The sequence below is a fragment of the Sciurus vulgaris genome (assembly GCF_902686455.1).
Source record: "Sciurus vulgaris genome assembly, chromosome: 2".
Taxonomy (NCBI): domain Eukaryota; kingdom Metazoa; phylum Chordata; class Mammalia; order Rodentia; family Sciuridae; genus Sciurus; species Sciurus vulgaris.
Window position 1 is genome coordinate 144,327,681 of NC_136462.1, and position 16,506 is coordinate 144,344,186.

At 36.1% G+C, this 16,506-nt stretch overlaps 1 protein-coding gene across 15 annotated transcripts in view; it reads left to right on the top strand.

Moving 5' to 3' along the window:
• Positions 1 to 16,506, top strand: part of AKAP13 (A-kinase anchoring protein 13) — a gene marked incomplete at its 5' end in the record, with an annotated part of 340,854 nt that overhangs the window by 249,581 nt on the left and 74,767 nt on the right. For all 15 annotated transcript variants that reach the window (XM_079127358.1, XM_079127357.1, XM_079127350.1 and 12 more), the window contains 3 exons: positions 1,425 to 1,500; positions 6,751 to 6,881; positions 15,753 to 16,123. In XM_079127358.1, coding sequence (XP_078983484.1) covers positions 1,425 to 1,500; positions 6,751 to 6,881; positions 15,753 to 16,123 — 578 coding nt within the window. The remainder of the gene's footprint in view (positions 1 to 1,424; positions 1,501 to 6,750; positions 6,882 to 15,752; positions 16,124 to 16,506) is intronic.

Genomic DNA, 16,506 nt, shown 5'->3' on the forward strand with positions numbered 1-16,506 from the left:
GAGTGAATTTCAGTAGTTTGTGTGGTTTCATGAATTTTTTATAGTAAAGTTGTTCATGATATTCCATTATTCTTTGAGTGTCTATAGATTTTATAATCATTTCCCTCTTGGATCCATGGTGCTGATGATTTGTAAATTTTCTTCTTTATCAATTCAGCTTATATTTTATTGATACTTTTGATCCTTTCGAGGAATCAGCTTTTTGCATTATTCATTTTATTGTTTTTCTATTTTCTTCCCATTCCTTTCTGTTCTTTCTTTATTCTGCTTTGAGTTAGTTTGTTCTTTTTCACATTTCTTAAGGTGGAAGCTAACATTACTGATTTGAGAATTTCCTTGTTTTCAAATGTTACAAACTTAAATGTTACTTTGTTCTAACTACTACTTTAATAGTACCAGCAAACTTTCGTGTGTGGTATTTTAATTTTTATTCACTTTGAAATAATAATTTTCCTCAGTATTTTTTGTTTGATTCATTGGTTAATTAGAAGTGTTTGTTTTTTAATTTTTTTGAATATTCAGGGTTTTTGAGTAATCTTTTGTTTTTGGTTTCTGATTTCATGATGTCATTGTATGAGTATATTTTTTAAGATTTTAATCCTCTTAAATTTGAGAATTTATAGGTTTTCTTTATTTGAGATTGATATCTTTGAGTTTTTAATATCTTTGCCAATTTCATGTCTAGTGATTTTATTAATTACTGAGAGAGAAGTGTTGAAATCTTTAATGATAACATTAACAATTTCTTGATTTCACAGTTATGGAAAATAGATTGTTATAAAGTTAAGGTGGTTGGAAGTTATAAAGGCTGCATTTTTAAAAGCTATTTAATTTGGAAGGAAGGGAGTATATTTACTTTTTAGAATCACAAAGATTTGCATTCCAGTGCCATTCCTGCAATTTGTTATGTGGAACTCCCTCCTAGCCTATTTTTTCTGTGGTTGAGTAGAGATAACACAAGCTTTTGGTAGCTATTGTGATGATTGGATGAGATAATCTTTGTAGAATTCCTAACATTGTACCTGGTATGTATTAATTCCTAAATAGGAATTATTTTGTATTTTTAAATTTTTGTGTATTTTCTTAACTTACATACTAGGGCATCAATATGCATTTTAATATCTGGTCACATTTATCTTGTTACTTTTTATTTCATCCCTGACTTGCACCATGTTCCTTTTTGATTACTTTTTCCTCTTGCTTTTGTATGTCACTTTTATTGACAGTCTCCTCAGAGATTTGAGTGTATATTGCCTTGGTTGTATTAAGAAGTTTTTGTTATGTGTTTTTCTTCCTTGAAATTATTTTACCCACCTTGCAATAAAATATTAAAGAAGAATGGTTGTATGATAGATAAGCTTTAGCTACTGTACACTTGTCTCACATTACTTTGCTGTCTGAAACAAATTGTTTTTCTTTTCCAGATAAACCGAGAAAGCTGGTGTACAATAGAACCATGCCCAGAGGCAGCATCTCTTTTGGCTTCTCAGCAGAGCCCTGGTGAGCAGATCTTTTCCATTTTCCCGTTTGCATGAGTAACTCCATCCAAGATATTAAGTTTTCTGGAGCCATAGTCCTACTCTAATAATAGATCATTGATTTGTAGCTCTAGTCTTCCATAGCGTGTTATATAGTAATCAGAGGAAGGGATATATGTGATTTTGGTTTGTAGGCATTTGGTCTCACAAGTAAAGATGAGCACAAATAGTTTTCTTAACTTCATTATAGTGGCAACAGACTTCACATATAACTTCTTTTTTTTTTGTTTTTGTCTTTTATAATTGTAGATGGATACAATGCCTTTATTTTATTTATTTCTTAATGTGGTGCTGAGAAATGAACCCAGTGCCCCACATGTGCCAAGCAAGCGCTCTACCACTGAGCCACAGCCCTAGCCCCACAAATTGCTCTGATTTATTTACTCATTTGTGAAATTATCTGGTGCTGTGCATTTGTGTACGATATAGGATTTTTAATCTGGTAAAATTATAAATATATGTATTATTAGGGACTAAACCTGTAGCTCTCAATTTTTGCTACACAGTGGACTTATGTAGGTGAGCAAGCTTTAAAAATACCTGGATCCTACCCTCAGAGATTCTGATTTAATTAGGCTGGGGTGTGGCCTGAGTCTCAGAATTATAACCTCCTTTGGTTTTCCTCCTGAGTAGCCATGGTTGAGAACCATTGCAACTTTGGAAGGATTGTCCAGAATTTAGTCGTTCCTTAAGCCTCTATGAAGTAACAACAGATGGAGGTAAAATGCTTTTAAGACATTGCTTGTTATGATACAGCACATGACTTGTGATCATTTAGGATTCTCACCTTTAAACCCACCAACTGTCTGTGATGTAAGGTTTGTTCCCTAATGTCTGTGTACTCTATTGTCTTCCATCTGTAAAGTTTTAGTAGCTTGCCTCATTGGAGGCTCTTGTACTAATGACATGGTAGGTGATTTTATGTCCCTATTTCCATTCTTACAGCTGCTAGGTTAATACTAGTAAATAGCAAGCATTCTGGGTCATTGAGTCTGCTTAACCCAAAGAGCCTATGTTTTTCCTTTCCAGTTTTTGTTGATCTGCTTTAAAAATTGATGAGTCTTTGTCATTTGCTATTCTTTTTTGAAACAGTTTAGTGATAGGTACCCTGCAGTAGTATTAAATTCTGTCTCCAGTAAGGTTTCCTGCTGATTCTCAACTCTGTCTCTGCTACAAAGGAAGTATCAAAAGCAAATATGGAAAGTATTTTTCCCTATTTTCGTGTCACTTTTTGATAGAGTTGTTAAAGGATATTATGTTATAGTTAAGTTTAGGGTCTCCACATTCAAAATGTTAGAAGTGAAAGGTATGCTACCTACATCATTTTGGTTCCTTTAGCTATTTAGAGTTTTTTCTAAAAATATAGTTAAATTCTCCCAGTGACCTAAGCAGTGAAGCTTTCTACCATATAAAAGTTAAAGGAAATTGTGTCACAATTCGAATATTCAGAGGAAGCAGTATATCCACATCTTGTCATTTATTTGACTTATTTCAAGCAATGGTTTTGAACCCCTGAGCATTTACTCCAGGGCATTATCTCTAATTGTGTATCCCTTTCTACATCTTAACTTCAAGCATAAGCAGTTTTGCCTTTTTGGTGATTATTTTTTATCCTCAACATAACAAATTTAAGATCCTATTATGCTTTAGTACTTCAGACCCAAGATTTTTAGTTTAGGCAGGTATTTGTTGTTGCTTTATATGTGGTGTGTGTGTGTGTGTGTGTGTGTGTGTGTGTGTGTGTGTGTGTGTGTGACAGAGAGAGAGAGAGAGAGAGAGAATCCTAGGACTTGAAGGTTTCTTTTTTTTCAAACTTCCTTTCTCTTTATCCTCCTCCTCCTTGTTTTGTTTTTTGTGTGTTTTTGTTCATTTGTAGTACTAAGGATTGAACCCAAGGGTACTCTTCCACCATCCCCAGTCCTTTTTTATTTTTTATTTTGAGACAGGTTCTTCCTAAATTGCTGAAGCTGACTTGGAACTTGCCTCCTGCCTCAGCCTCCTGAGTAACTGGGCCACCACATCAGGCTTGGGCTTCAGTTTTTCTTTCACTTTGTAAACAGTGTCTCAGTAGAGCAATAGAGTTAGACCAACTAAGATCATGCCTTTAGGATCACTTTGCATAGTCTTTAATACTGATAGACACAAGATAGGATTATGACTAGCATGATTTAACAAAACCCAGTGCATTTTTCTGGTGTGTTTTCCTGTTCTTTTCCAACTAAAATTTGTTAGCATATACAGTTGCATATGGCCTAAAGATAAGGATACATTCTGAGAATGTGTCGTTAGGTGATTTTACCATTGTGTGAACATGATAAGCGTGTTCTTATGGCAATCTAGAGGTATAGGTACAATCTGCTGCACACCTAGGTTGTATGGTGTATACCATCATATATGCGGTCCATCATTGACTGAAATGGTTTTATGTGATGCACAAATTTGTAATTTTCAACCCAGATGACTAGATAACATCTCAAAGAACATATGTTCTGCTGACTTTTAAAAAGTCAATGATGCAGTACTCAAAAAATTGGGGGCATGTTTATATATGGGTTATAAAACAAGACTTGTCCCTGCTATGCCCATCTTCAGGATACTGTCATCTCAATATTTACATAATCTCACATCTGCTATGTGCTAGGGACCAACGTTCTGGTTACTATATGTATAAATTATTTATGTCACTACAACTCCTGGGAGATACTCATCATCCCATTTCACAGGTATGAAAATGAAGAATAGAGGGTTAAATTACTTCTTTCCTGGGATCTTCTAATTAGGTAGTCAGACCTTGATTTAAACCAAATCCATTGAACTATTAATCTAGTACTCTAGTTTACACTCTGATATGCTGCTCTATATTATTCATTAGGGGATGTGTACGAAGAAAGGAAAGAGTTCATTAATTTAAAAAACTTAACACGTGACAAGAGGTGTGGATTAGTCCCCTTTAAGGAAGCCCCCCCTTCCTTGCCCCCACAATGGAGGTGAACCTGGGGTTATAATGACTTAAGGTCCTTCTGTCTCCTTTACTCCTTTTCCATACCCTTCTCTCCTCCCTACTTCAGCAATCAACATTATCTCAAACAGTGAACTGCTTCTATCCCAAACCAGGTTTGTGGTCCTTTTTGCTGGCTTGGATTTATTTTCTGGGTGAGGTATTTCTAAGTCTGCATCTGGATCTTCCTGTGAATTTTCCATTAGAATATCTTGAGCTGGTTTGTTTTCCAGTCTGGAATTTGGACATGGGCTGTTAGACTGCCAGCTGGACAATCTAGCAGCTCAGCATAGTTGCTGTGACAGCCCTTTCTTTTCTTGGCCAGCTCCCTTGTTTTCCCCTCAACCTCAGAATGGAGCTTTTGATTTTTCCAACTGGGAAAAAGGAAGGGAATAGAAAACCCACCCACTCCACCTAAGTTTTACTATTCTTTGTGCAGTGCAGGTAAGGGGTCTTCCAGAATAATCATAATTTCTAATGTCTTAAAGGCAGATCTATTTCCATTGAACTAACACATCTGAAATAGTCCATCAACTATAGGATCTTTTCAAAATTTTCATATTAATCCAAAGCCCTGATTCATTTCATATGGCATCCTTTATTCAATTCTTTGATGAAATTATCTTTTAATATGTTCATTTCTGCCACAGATAAAAATCCTGCTCCTCACACATTTTTATTTGGACACTCCCCAGTACCTAGCTAAATGCCGAACTATAGAACAAGTAATTTTACTGACCAGCAATGCATGACCTATACTGATTCAATGCCACCTTCATCAAAACTTACCTGGCTAATTCAGGGTAAATGATTTTATTGATTATTAACTGTTAATTTAGATAAAACTTCCCATTATCTACATCCACACCTCCCCCCTTTTTTCTCTCTCCTCCCTTTTCTTTCTCCCTCTCTTAAACACACACACATACAAACACACAATTATCATTCAAGCATTGACTCTAAGAATCAGAAGATTCGGTAGAAATTAACTAGCACAATCTATACTTCTGCCTTACGCAGGTAGTTTTTCTATGGTATGTTGACATAGGCATTCAATCTGTGCTCCAGCTGTCCTGGTGAAGTGACATTTATTATTTTTTGAGGCCCCTGCAAAGTCCTAAATAGTGAAACTGCCGTTTACACTCAGTGGTCTTTGTTCAGTGCCTAGAAGAATACAGAAAGAACCTACTGCTGTCTTTAGGCACATTTTCTTCAAGCTTCTGCCTAAGCTGAATGTAGCTTGTTTGTTTCTACTGTTATAACCTCATTACCATGCACACATTTTTTGTTTATCAGTGTTCAGATTTAAATGTTATCTAGGAATAAATAGTCATGTGTGATATCAGCACATAGTAATAGGACCATCCCCATTTTGGATTCCAGTACATTGTATGTTAATAAGACCTAAAATTAGTAGTGTGTGTTTGTTTTGACATCACCTTGTTTTGTCAGATCATTTTGAATTTGGTCTCAACCAAAACATCTGGGTAGGGTTTTGTTTTGTTTTTGTTTGTTTGTTTTTGTGGTGCTGGGGATTGATCCCAGGGCTTGTGCACATGAGGCAAGCACTCTACCAACTGAGCTATATCCCCAGCCCTGGGTAGAGTTTTAATGAACTCTTCCCTTCATCACTTGGTATCACCTTCAGATTTTAAAAAGTATGCATGTATTAGTGTCCTCATCAAACAGTAAATAAACTTAATATAATGATAGGCATTGCTCCTGTCTTCAAACCTACAAAGGAGGTTAGTGTCTACCCACTACTTGACTTTCGGATTCTTCATCTGGAACATGTCAATAACAAGGATAGGAACTCTGTTGAGCCAGAGGAAGGATTTGTGACAGAACTATTAATGTTGAGGAGTCATTGGATTCCATGCATTAAATCTCTGTAATCCTATTGCTACTGAGGGGGGAACCATTATTATTTAGATAGAATATGGTTCTAAATTATCCTTTTTCTTTAACTTACATAACATGGCAAACTCATGAATGGCCTGTGGTAAACATATGAACCTAGAATTGGAATAATAGAACTGAAAGCTATTAATTTGACTATGTCCTTTCTAGCTTCTTGATGCCTAAAAAGAAAGAGAAGGAAGGGAGGGATGTGGAGATGGGTGGGGTGGGTGTAAAAGAGAAAAAAGACTAGTTGCTGAGGTGAAAAGAAACAAAAAAATTTTAAGCATCAGTTGAATAAATTTTCTTTTTCAGATAACTTTTTGGATGTTGCACTGAGCAGAGAGTGTGACTCAAAACAAGGTGTATTTCAGAAAGAATCTGGGAGTGATTCTGACCTCTTTCATTCACCCAATGATGAAATGGACAGCATCATCTTCTCAAAGGTATTGGGGTACCTTCCTTTCATTTTTGTCCAGTGACTCTCATGTTCCCTTTGGCCTTCCTTAAATCTTTTTCACCTAGTTCTTCTTCCTGTGCTCATCATCTTCTCACAGCATATTATTTTCCTTAATGTGTGACTCCTGGTAGTAAATTGTGATCCAGCTAGCCTTATAGATTTTACTTACTATTGAAGAGTGTAAGTATTCCCTTTTGAAAAAAGAAGTGAGATTACCAGGGCTTATTATAAAGGGCATTGGCCAAACTTGTTTTCTACAAAACTATAGCTGGTTTACATGCAAGTTTTGCTTTATAATGAACTAAATCAGATGACAGTGAATGTTCTTCCTTGGACAGGAAAGGACTGCAACTTAGACTGTATGATGTCATGTGTATAAACTAACCATAGAGTCATTTTCTGATTAACATGTTGAGGCCTTAAACTTGCTGTTGAGCCTGGTGATATCACCCTTATTCATCCAGCCTGCTTACTTGGAACTTTCTAGATGTTCACTAAGGGAACCAAACTTTCTCGGTAGTGAAAAATGCATGCACACAAATCAGTTTATGTTTACATATAATTTGAGGCTAAGGAAGTGGGTGATGGGAGCATTTTGCTGCCTTTTGCTTGGGCTTGTTTCTCCTTGCAGCAAGTCATTTTGTCCCCTAAGAAGCGTAGAGGGCTTCCCCATAGCAGAGAGGGCAGATAACACTTAATTATGTGCCACAAGTGGTTTTTCTTTGTGGTGAGGAATGGAGGGGCAGAAATACCATGGCATCTCTGAAGAAGATTATTTCTTCTGGTTTTAAAATGACTTTGGAAAAGTGGTGAGAACATTTGTGCTAGTGGGTGATCAAGTTGTCCAAGAGAGGGTGGTGATTCTGTGTTTAGAAGTTATCGTATAAGAATAAAGGCATAAAGTCCTGGAATTCTGGTTTGGAACATACTGAAGCCTCTGTGAATACCCTATATACTTCCTTTCATTTTTGTTCAGCAACTCTTCTGTTCTGATTGGGTGTTTCCCTACCCTTTCCATCTTGTTCCTTTCTCTTCCCAAGGTTCTTGGGAAGATTTATGGTGTAAACATCAGGATTTCTGTCATCATTACTTTTAGTGTATTGACTGAAGGGATTCTTTGAAGTGAAAACTCCATACATTGGAAGAGGGAAACTAACATGGGTTTTAAAATATCGGAATTTGGGTAATTTCCACGATGCCTTTGAGGCTTTAATTGTAAGGACTTCTGTTCTCCCAGGGGGAATATCATTATGAATACACATGTCTCTAAATACATGGCTTTTGTCTGACATAAACACATTGGATGATATCTCTAAGTCTCAGCTTTAAAGTGGTTCTATTGATAATAACTGAAAATGGGTCATGGATATGTGGAGGATCATTGAGTATTTATTTATGTTTTGAAATTTTAATGGTAAAAAGTTTCTCTTAAATTGGAATTATTTTCATTTAGAAAAACTTGTAGTCTGCCAAAGTGGTTTGTGACCAAGAGGTTTTGCAGTAAATATTTCCTCTTGTGTAAATAAAACCAAGGACTTACTACTTGTGAAAGGAAAAGGAGGGAGACAAATTAATATCAATAGAGTGTTTACCATACACAAGGACCTACCCAGCAACTCTAGGGATTTTGTCCTCTTTTTTACCCTGGAGAGAGTAGAGGCTCTGATTAGTTTTTCTTTTTCTTTTTTTCTTTTTTCGGTGCTGGGGTTCGAACTCAGGGCCTTGTACTTGCAAGGCAAGCACTCTACCGACTGAGCTATCTCCCCAGCCCCAGAGGCTCTGATTAGTAAAGAAGTTAATCCAAAATTACTGAGTGAGAGAATTGAGATTTGCACTTAGGCATGACTCTAAAATCTGTTCATCTTTTGTTATTTTGCTCTCAGTCTCTGAAAACCTCTTCTAAAGCCAGGAATTCATTTGAAAGTATAGTCCTGATAGACAGGTCATCAGCTACTTCTTTAGAAGTCTTCCTCATTGATCATCCACACATGGACTGTGCAATACCAGAATGTTTCAAGTACTTCCCAGGGCCTAACCTTTCCCTCCTTTCTCTTCCCAGGGCTTAAGTCTCCTGTTCTCCTTCTCTAAAAATATAATCTATGGGCAAAACATTGCAACATCCTTTTCTGTGAACCATGAGTGGGGCATTAGGTCACTTCCTGGAGCCATTTGTGTGACTGTGGTCTTACAAAGGGCTCTTTAACAGCCTGAAGTGTTTCTCGCCAGCTGTTCACCTTGACCTATCTTTCCATTGAGTATTCCTCCCAGCAAATGGAACTGTTCAGTGAGTGTTATGAGCTTCATGTTTATTCTTATGCATATTTGTGGATTACTAAAGTCTTTCTATTTCTTATATCAGCAGCATGAATTTTGCATTTTGTTTTTAAAATGAGAAGAAATCCTGGAGTTTTTTTTGGCACTAGCTGAGAGAAAAAGTGTGATCATAAAGTATACATGATCTAGGCCACTCTTGTCTGATACTTGAGATTCTTAGATAAAATATTGTACATAAATTGATTAAGTAATTGTGATATGAGATGTTTAAAATGTGAGTTGTGATTTTTCAAGGCAGGATGCCTTGAATATAGCATAATAAATAATATTAAATAATTGGTAAATGAATGAAAATTAAAGGACTAGTGTTTTGGCAATATTAAGCTTAATTCCTCAGGTAAAGTAGTAAAATACGAAGTGTGTAGCTGTTTTTACATTTCGGTGTGTATAAGTTATATAATTTTTATACACATATATCTTACTTACATAGTGTAACTCTGGTTGAGGAAGACAGGAAGGCATTTTCCCCTAACATTTCATTATCATAACACAGAAACATGTAGAAAAGTTAAAGAATTATGCAATGAACACCAAATATATCTAACGCTCGGATTCTTTTTTTTGCATTTACTTCCTTACATAGCAGTGTTTCTGTCCACTCTTCTATTTACCGACCAGTCCACCTAAATTCTTGGATGCATTTGAAAATATGTCAGTACACTTCAACTCTAAATACTTAGAATTCATTATTTGTCTATATTTGGGTTTTATTTTTTGTAAATTTACATCCAATGAAATCCAGAACCTTTTTTTTTTTTAATTTTTATTATTGATACTGGGGATTGAACCCAGGGACAATTTTATCACTGAACTACATCTCCAGTCCCTTTTTATATCTTATTTTGAGACAAGGTCTCACCAAGTTGCTGAGGGTCTTGATAAATTATCGAGGCTGGCCTCAAACTTGGAATTTTCCTGCCTCAGCCTCCGGAGTCACAGACATGTGCCACTGTGTCTGGCTGAAATGTACAGTTTTGAGGATTCGGTGACTTTTGATAAATATATTCATTCACTTTTTAACCCAAGCCCACATCAAGGTATATATATAATAAAGATCACTTTGGATAGTTTCCTTTTGTTCCTTCCCAGACAATCCTACATTTAAACTCTCCAGAGTCAGCACTCCCCACCTCCCCATCTATTAATTTTCCATGTTTCAGACTTGATGTAAATGGGATCTAAATAATGTTTCTTAAGTACCTAGAAGTGGAATTGTTAGGTAATATGGTAAGTGTAGGTTTATTTTCATGAGAAACAGACTATTTTCCAAACTGGTTGTACCATTTCACATTCTCACCAGTGATGTATGAGAACCCCAGTTGTTCTGCATCCTTACTAATATATATAATTGTTTTAGTATTTCTGGTGTACATGCAGTGGTATGTCATTAAGGTTTTGATTTGCATTTCCTTGGCAACTAATGGTGTTGTAAACACACTTTCTTGTGTTCATTGGCCACTCATGTATCTTCCTTTGTGAAATGTCAAATCTTTTAACCATTTTAAAAAAATGTATTGTTAGTTGATTCTGAGAAGTAGAGTTCCATATATAACCTGGATACCAGTCCTTTATTTGGTTTATGTTTCACAAATATTTTCTTCCAATCTTTGTCTTGCCATTTGCTTTTATAATGATGTTACAGTGAGCTGAATTTTTTAATTTTGATGAAGTACATTTATTAATTTTATCTGGTTATTGCTTCCTGTATCCTGTCCTATTTTTGTTTTTCCTGCCCTTAGTCTTGATGTTTTCCTTTGAAAGTTTTATACTTTTATCCTTTACATGAAGCAGTCAGATCCATCTCAGTTTTATATTAAACATTTTAGTAACAGCTCTGCAGATTGAGAGCACTAGGATTCAGTCCTCGCTGCACATAGAATCATTTAAAGAGCTATTTAAAAAAAAAAAAAAAAAAAAAAGTGCACCTGGCTCTTAGCTGAGACTAAGAATCTTGAGTTTGTCATTTAAATTCACTGATCATCAGTTTTATCAACTAAAAATGGGAATAACAATATTTACTAAATCAAATAGTTATAAGGATTAAGAGGAATGATATTTCAAAATAACAGAAACCTGACATGTGATAAGTAACTAATAATTCAAGATTGTCATTTTTAAAAACACTTACTATTTAAGAAGAATAGTAATAGCTTCTAAAACTTTATGCGGATAACATCATTTTGTTTTGACCTTTTCAATAGTTTTTACCTATACAATTATTTTATAATTCAAATCTTACTAGTTTATTTTACCCAAAATTAAGCAGAACAATGTCCTTGGGTCACTTCATAGCTTATTTTCTGTTCCTCAAGCTGAAGCTGTCCATTTAAGGCTGCTGTTTGTAAAGAACTGCCACACTTTTGCCTTTGTCTTGCTTGGACATCCTTTTCTTTGAAAGCATTCTGTCTTTGCCTTTTGCTAGCCTGATGTCTTTTGCAGATTTTTAGGATTAGATAAGCCCTGAGGATTTTTCCTGATGGTAGAGATGATACTTTTTGTGTATTCCAACCCTCCTGTATGCAGGAGGAAAATCAATTATGAGAAGTCAAGGAGGGAAAGATTTGTGTCATTCTCAGATTAGACACAGTTTTAGTTTCACCAGTGTTTTTCCTTCTCACATATATACACAACTCTCATCCACCCTTTCCCCCTTATGTCTGCCTTTCTAGATCACCTCTGTTTCTTTGTCCTTTCTTTCTTTGGTATTCTGGCTTTAAACTGCTCTTAAGGGGAGAAGAAAACCCTGCATTATGTTTTGGCCATATGCTAAATGTACCACTAGAAATACCACTTAATTATAATTTCATGTACATCAGATATCTTGAATCAGCTGATCCCATGGCATCATTCCTTCAGACCAGGGGTAATATCCTAAGTCCCTGGAAACCATTTAATTAGCAGACATTTTAAGATAAGTTATCTCTCTAAAGAAAGATTGACACATAACTCAAGAACCCTTAACAGAAACTTTGGATCTTAGGCATGGAACATTCTGTTACGTGCCAGAAGTCATAAATTTTCTGTCCTTCTAACATATAAATGGAAAACAGCATTCCCTCAAACTCAGTATTTCTATGTGTGTAAGGGGGCAGAAAGAATTGGGGAAGCAATAGTTCTTTAATCTTTATTGGGTAACTCTAAGAATTTCAGTACTAAATAGATTCAGGGATTGAAAAGAAATTATTTTTAAAAGATTGAAAATTTACAGAAAGTTTGTGTTTCTTCTGTTTGGTATCATCCATAATTTAAATGGGCATTACTAATCTTTCAGTAGACCTCATATTAATATCTGACATCTGTTAGATCTAAAGATCATCTGTTTAACCCTTTCTTACTAGATGGAAAGGCAGCATGAAAAAGTGACCCCCCGTAGTCAACATGCCTAGCTATAGAAAGACCCTGACTATATTCTAGATTCGATTTACGGTTTGCCACTCTTTTTTGTTGTACAGGGATGATACAAAGATGTGATGCAGTTCGGGAACACTTGAAAACATGTTTAAGTATTGGGGAGAAAGTGAAGCCTTCTTTAGATTTGTTCCAGCATTGATGAAAACTATTTGCCTTAATATTTAATGGTTGAACTCAGTTTTGGTTTATGACTTTTGTCTTGCTTTTCCCTTTCTGGATAATACAACAAAAATACATGGGTGTGAGAATATTACACTATGTGAACCTTACTTTTATCAGGAGTGCAGGACTGAAAAAAAATCATAGTTACTGTAAAGACTCCTTGATCATTCCTCCGTGAGATCAGAGTGGAAAACACATGCCAGAAAATGTCATGGCACACACCAGGGGAAAAGGTTACATTGAAGATAGATTCTAGACAGATCTCTTCTTATTTAAAACATATGAACAGACCACCAAAGATTTTCCCGTTTTATTTTAATGTTTTGGGAAAGGGTGGATGTTTGTTTTATGAGTTTCAAATTAACAAAATGCAAAGTGATTTGTTTTAAAATAGTGTCCTTCTAAGAGTAGATGTCAAAGTGAAGAAGCGCCTGTTCTACTGTCTTGAGTCATTTCCAAACTGGGAGGAGCTAACCTGTCAGAAGAGTATATACCAAATGGAAACTAACTCAGAGGTTTTGTTGCCTTTGAAGCCCTTCTTGTGTGTTTTAAAACAGACTTGTCTCACATTTTGCTTATTGATGCCCATTCTGTTTATCCCCTGCTATTGTTTTGAGAATTAGAAATTTAGAGAACTAGGCGAACATATTCATTTCCTAGTTCTGCTGTTAAAAATTACAAGAGTTAGGGCTGTACCTCAGTGATAGAGCACTTGCCTGGCATGTGTGATATTCCTGAATTTGATTCCAAACTCTGAAAAAACAAAAAACAAAAAACAAAACAACCCCTGCTCCAAACTGGGTGGCTTAAAAGAACAGATTTGTTCTCTCACAGTTATAAAGGCTAGATGTCCTGAAATCAGCATGCCTGCCGAGTTGCTTTCCCCCTAGAACCTCTAAGAGAGAACTTCCTCCATGCATCTCCTAGTCTCTGGAGCTTTTGGCCAGCCTGTGGCATTCCATGGGTTGTCCAGTCTTCACTTAAGTCTTCATGTGGCATTCTCTTGTATCACTCTCCTCTTCATTTCATGTTGGATCTAGGGCCACTTCTACTGTGATCTCATCTTAACTAATTACATCAGCAAAGACCCTATTTCCAAATTGGTCACATTCTGATAAGGACACATTTGAGAAGGACACTGTTCAACCTAGTATAGTGAGAAAGCTAAGACATTCTACAAGTATTTTCTACAGTTGACATTTATGACCATTTATATTTTTTTTCTCTGTGGGAGAGTGTCCCTGAGAATAGGAACCCTTCAGGATGGCCACATAATTTCCTTATTAACTTAAAAACAACTGTTAGTGATTTTATTTTAAAATAATACTTACTGTACTTTAGTATTTACTTGGTGAAGTGTAGTTTTATTTGTTTGATACAGTGAGGGAACTTTTCTGATACTGACTTAGAGACCTTGTCCTTACAAGGTTTTTTTGTTTGTTTGTTTGTTTTTTAATAATACATATTTTTAGTTTGATGAACCTTTGTTTTATTTATGTGATGCTGAGAATCAAACTCAGTGCCTCATGCATGCAAGGCAAGTGCTCTACCACTGAGCCACAACCCCACCCCTGCTATAGGATTTTTAAAGATAATTGAGACAGCAAAGTAAGGCAGCTTGAGTTGAAATCAACTTGGATTCGAATCTTCATTCTGCTGCTCACTGCCTGTGTACCTGGGAGAGTTCATTAAACAGCCTGGGCCCCGGTTTTCTGACCTATTCTATGATCCCATTGCATTTTCCCCCTCTTCCCTCTCAATCTCATTTCACACATTATTTAAAAAGGAATTTATCTAGCAAACCAGACTGTGGGGGCGGGGGGAGGGTAATAGTAGGTGAGATCCAGCCAAAAAGATACAAAGGTGCTTTTAGAAGGTAGTATGCTTTTGGTCATGAGTGTTACATTAAACCTTTAAAAAGACTCTCCTTCAAGTACAGGGCTTGTTTTCTATTCCAAAGCTGAAAGGACTTTTTGGCTCTCATACTTTAAAAAAATCTTTCTTTAAGAACCACGTATTTCTTCATTTTTAATTAAAACATTGAATCAAGTGACTAATTAGAAATATATTTTAAATGGGGAGGGGGGTTGAGGCATTCCTTTCTCTGTTCCCTGTTTCTTGTCCTGTTAGAGTGCAAAATAAAGAGATTAAGGCAGCACCTACATCTATAACTGATAATATGATCATGCATCTCTTATCTTAGGTACTTCAAAAAAAAAAAAAAAAAAAAGGCTTAAGGCCTTTTATATGCCATGAAACTCTTCTTACTCATCAAGAAGTGGAGAGTGTCAGGCAGCTAGGACTAAAATTTGCCCTATTCCTATGCTCTAGAAGTTAGCCAGGGAAAAAACATTGTCACTTTATCAAAGATCCCATTACCAGGACTGATTGTTTTGGCTTCATAATATTCAGCCAAGTGAAATGAGAATAAGCAATAGTTTTCTTCCATTTTGGTATTGGTGGCAGACATAAGGTGGGATTAGAAACTACTCTGTTTTTCTAAAGGACACTTAATTATGTACTTGCTTTTGAAATATTAACTTTGCCATATTATTGTTATAGCTATACAGGTTGCTTTTGAGCAAATTAAGTCTATTAAGATATGAATTAAGAGTTTTCATACAGCAGAAAGCCCAAAGACAAATGGTTCCTCTCATTTCTGTTGATTGTATTGATTGAAAGTACAAACCTAAGAACTACTTCTAGTCTAATACCCCTGGTAAGATGACAGAAGGAGGTAGACCTAGAACATTTCTTTACTGGAATCCAAAGGGATTTAAATCCAATTGCAGTAATGCTTAAAAAAACAAAACAAAATCTCTGCTCTAGAGCAATTATTGATCTTGTTCACCTCTGATCAACTATGAAACCATTGGCTTGGTCTAGAGGGACTGAGATTATCTGGTTGATCCTGCCAATTTCAACTGTATATACTTTCTCTCCATTTCAGCCTGAGGAAGAGCAGTTGGTCTGTGATATTACAGGATCTGGTTCTTCTACTGATGACACAGCTTCTCTGGATCGACATTCTTCTCATGGCAGTGATGTGTCCCTCACTCAGATTTCAAAGTTAAACAAATCTAGAGACCAGCAAAGTCATGATGGCTTCTACAGCCGTGAGATAGGAGCCGAAGGTCCAGAGGGTGAGAGTGAGCCTGCTGGCTCTGGGGAAATTGAAGAGGAGGAGATGGACAGCATCACTGAAGTGCCTGCAAACTGCTCTGTTCTGAGGAACTCTATGCGTTCTTTGTCCCCTTTCCGGAGACACAGCTGGGGTCCTGGGAAGAATGCAGCCAGTGATGGAGAAATGAACCACCGAAGGTGAGAGCCCATTCATTTAATGTCTCAGTGTCTGCTTGTTTTTGAGAAGTTTCTGATTTGGTAATATTATCAGTAATAGATGTTAGGAGACACCATGGTAACAAAGAAATAATATGGACTGTGGAATCACGCATCTATGTTCAAACACCAGCTCAATAACTGAACATGTAGATAACCTTGGGCAAGTCATTTGACCACTCTGAGCTTTAATTTTCTCATCTGTAAAACAGTGTCCTTTCAGAATATTTGTAATAATCAAGTGAAATGTGAGTGTTGCTTAGTGAGTTTTTAATAAATGATAATGTTTTTTCTTGCCAGATTTGTTAATGAAATTTATGAATTAGAAAATACTGAGCCTGGCATGATGGTGCAGGAGGATTGCA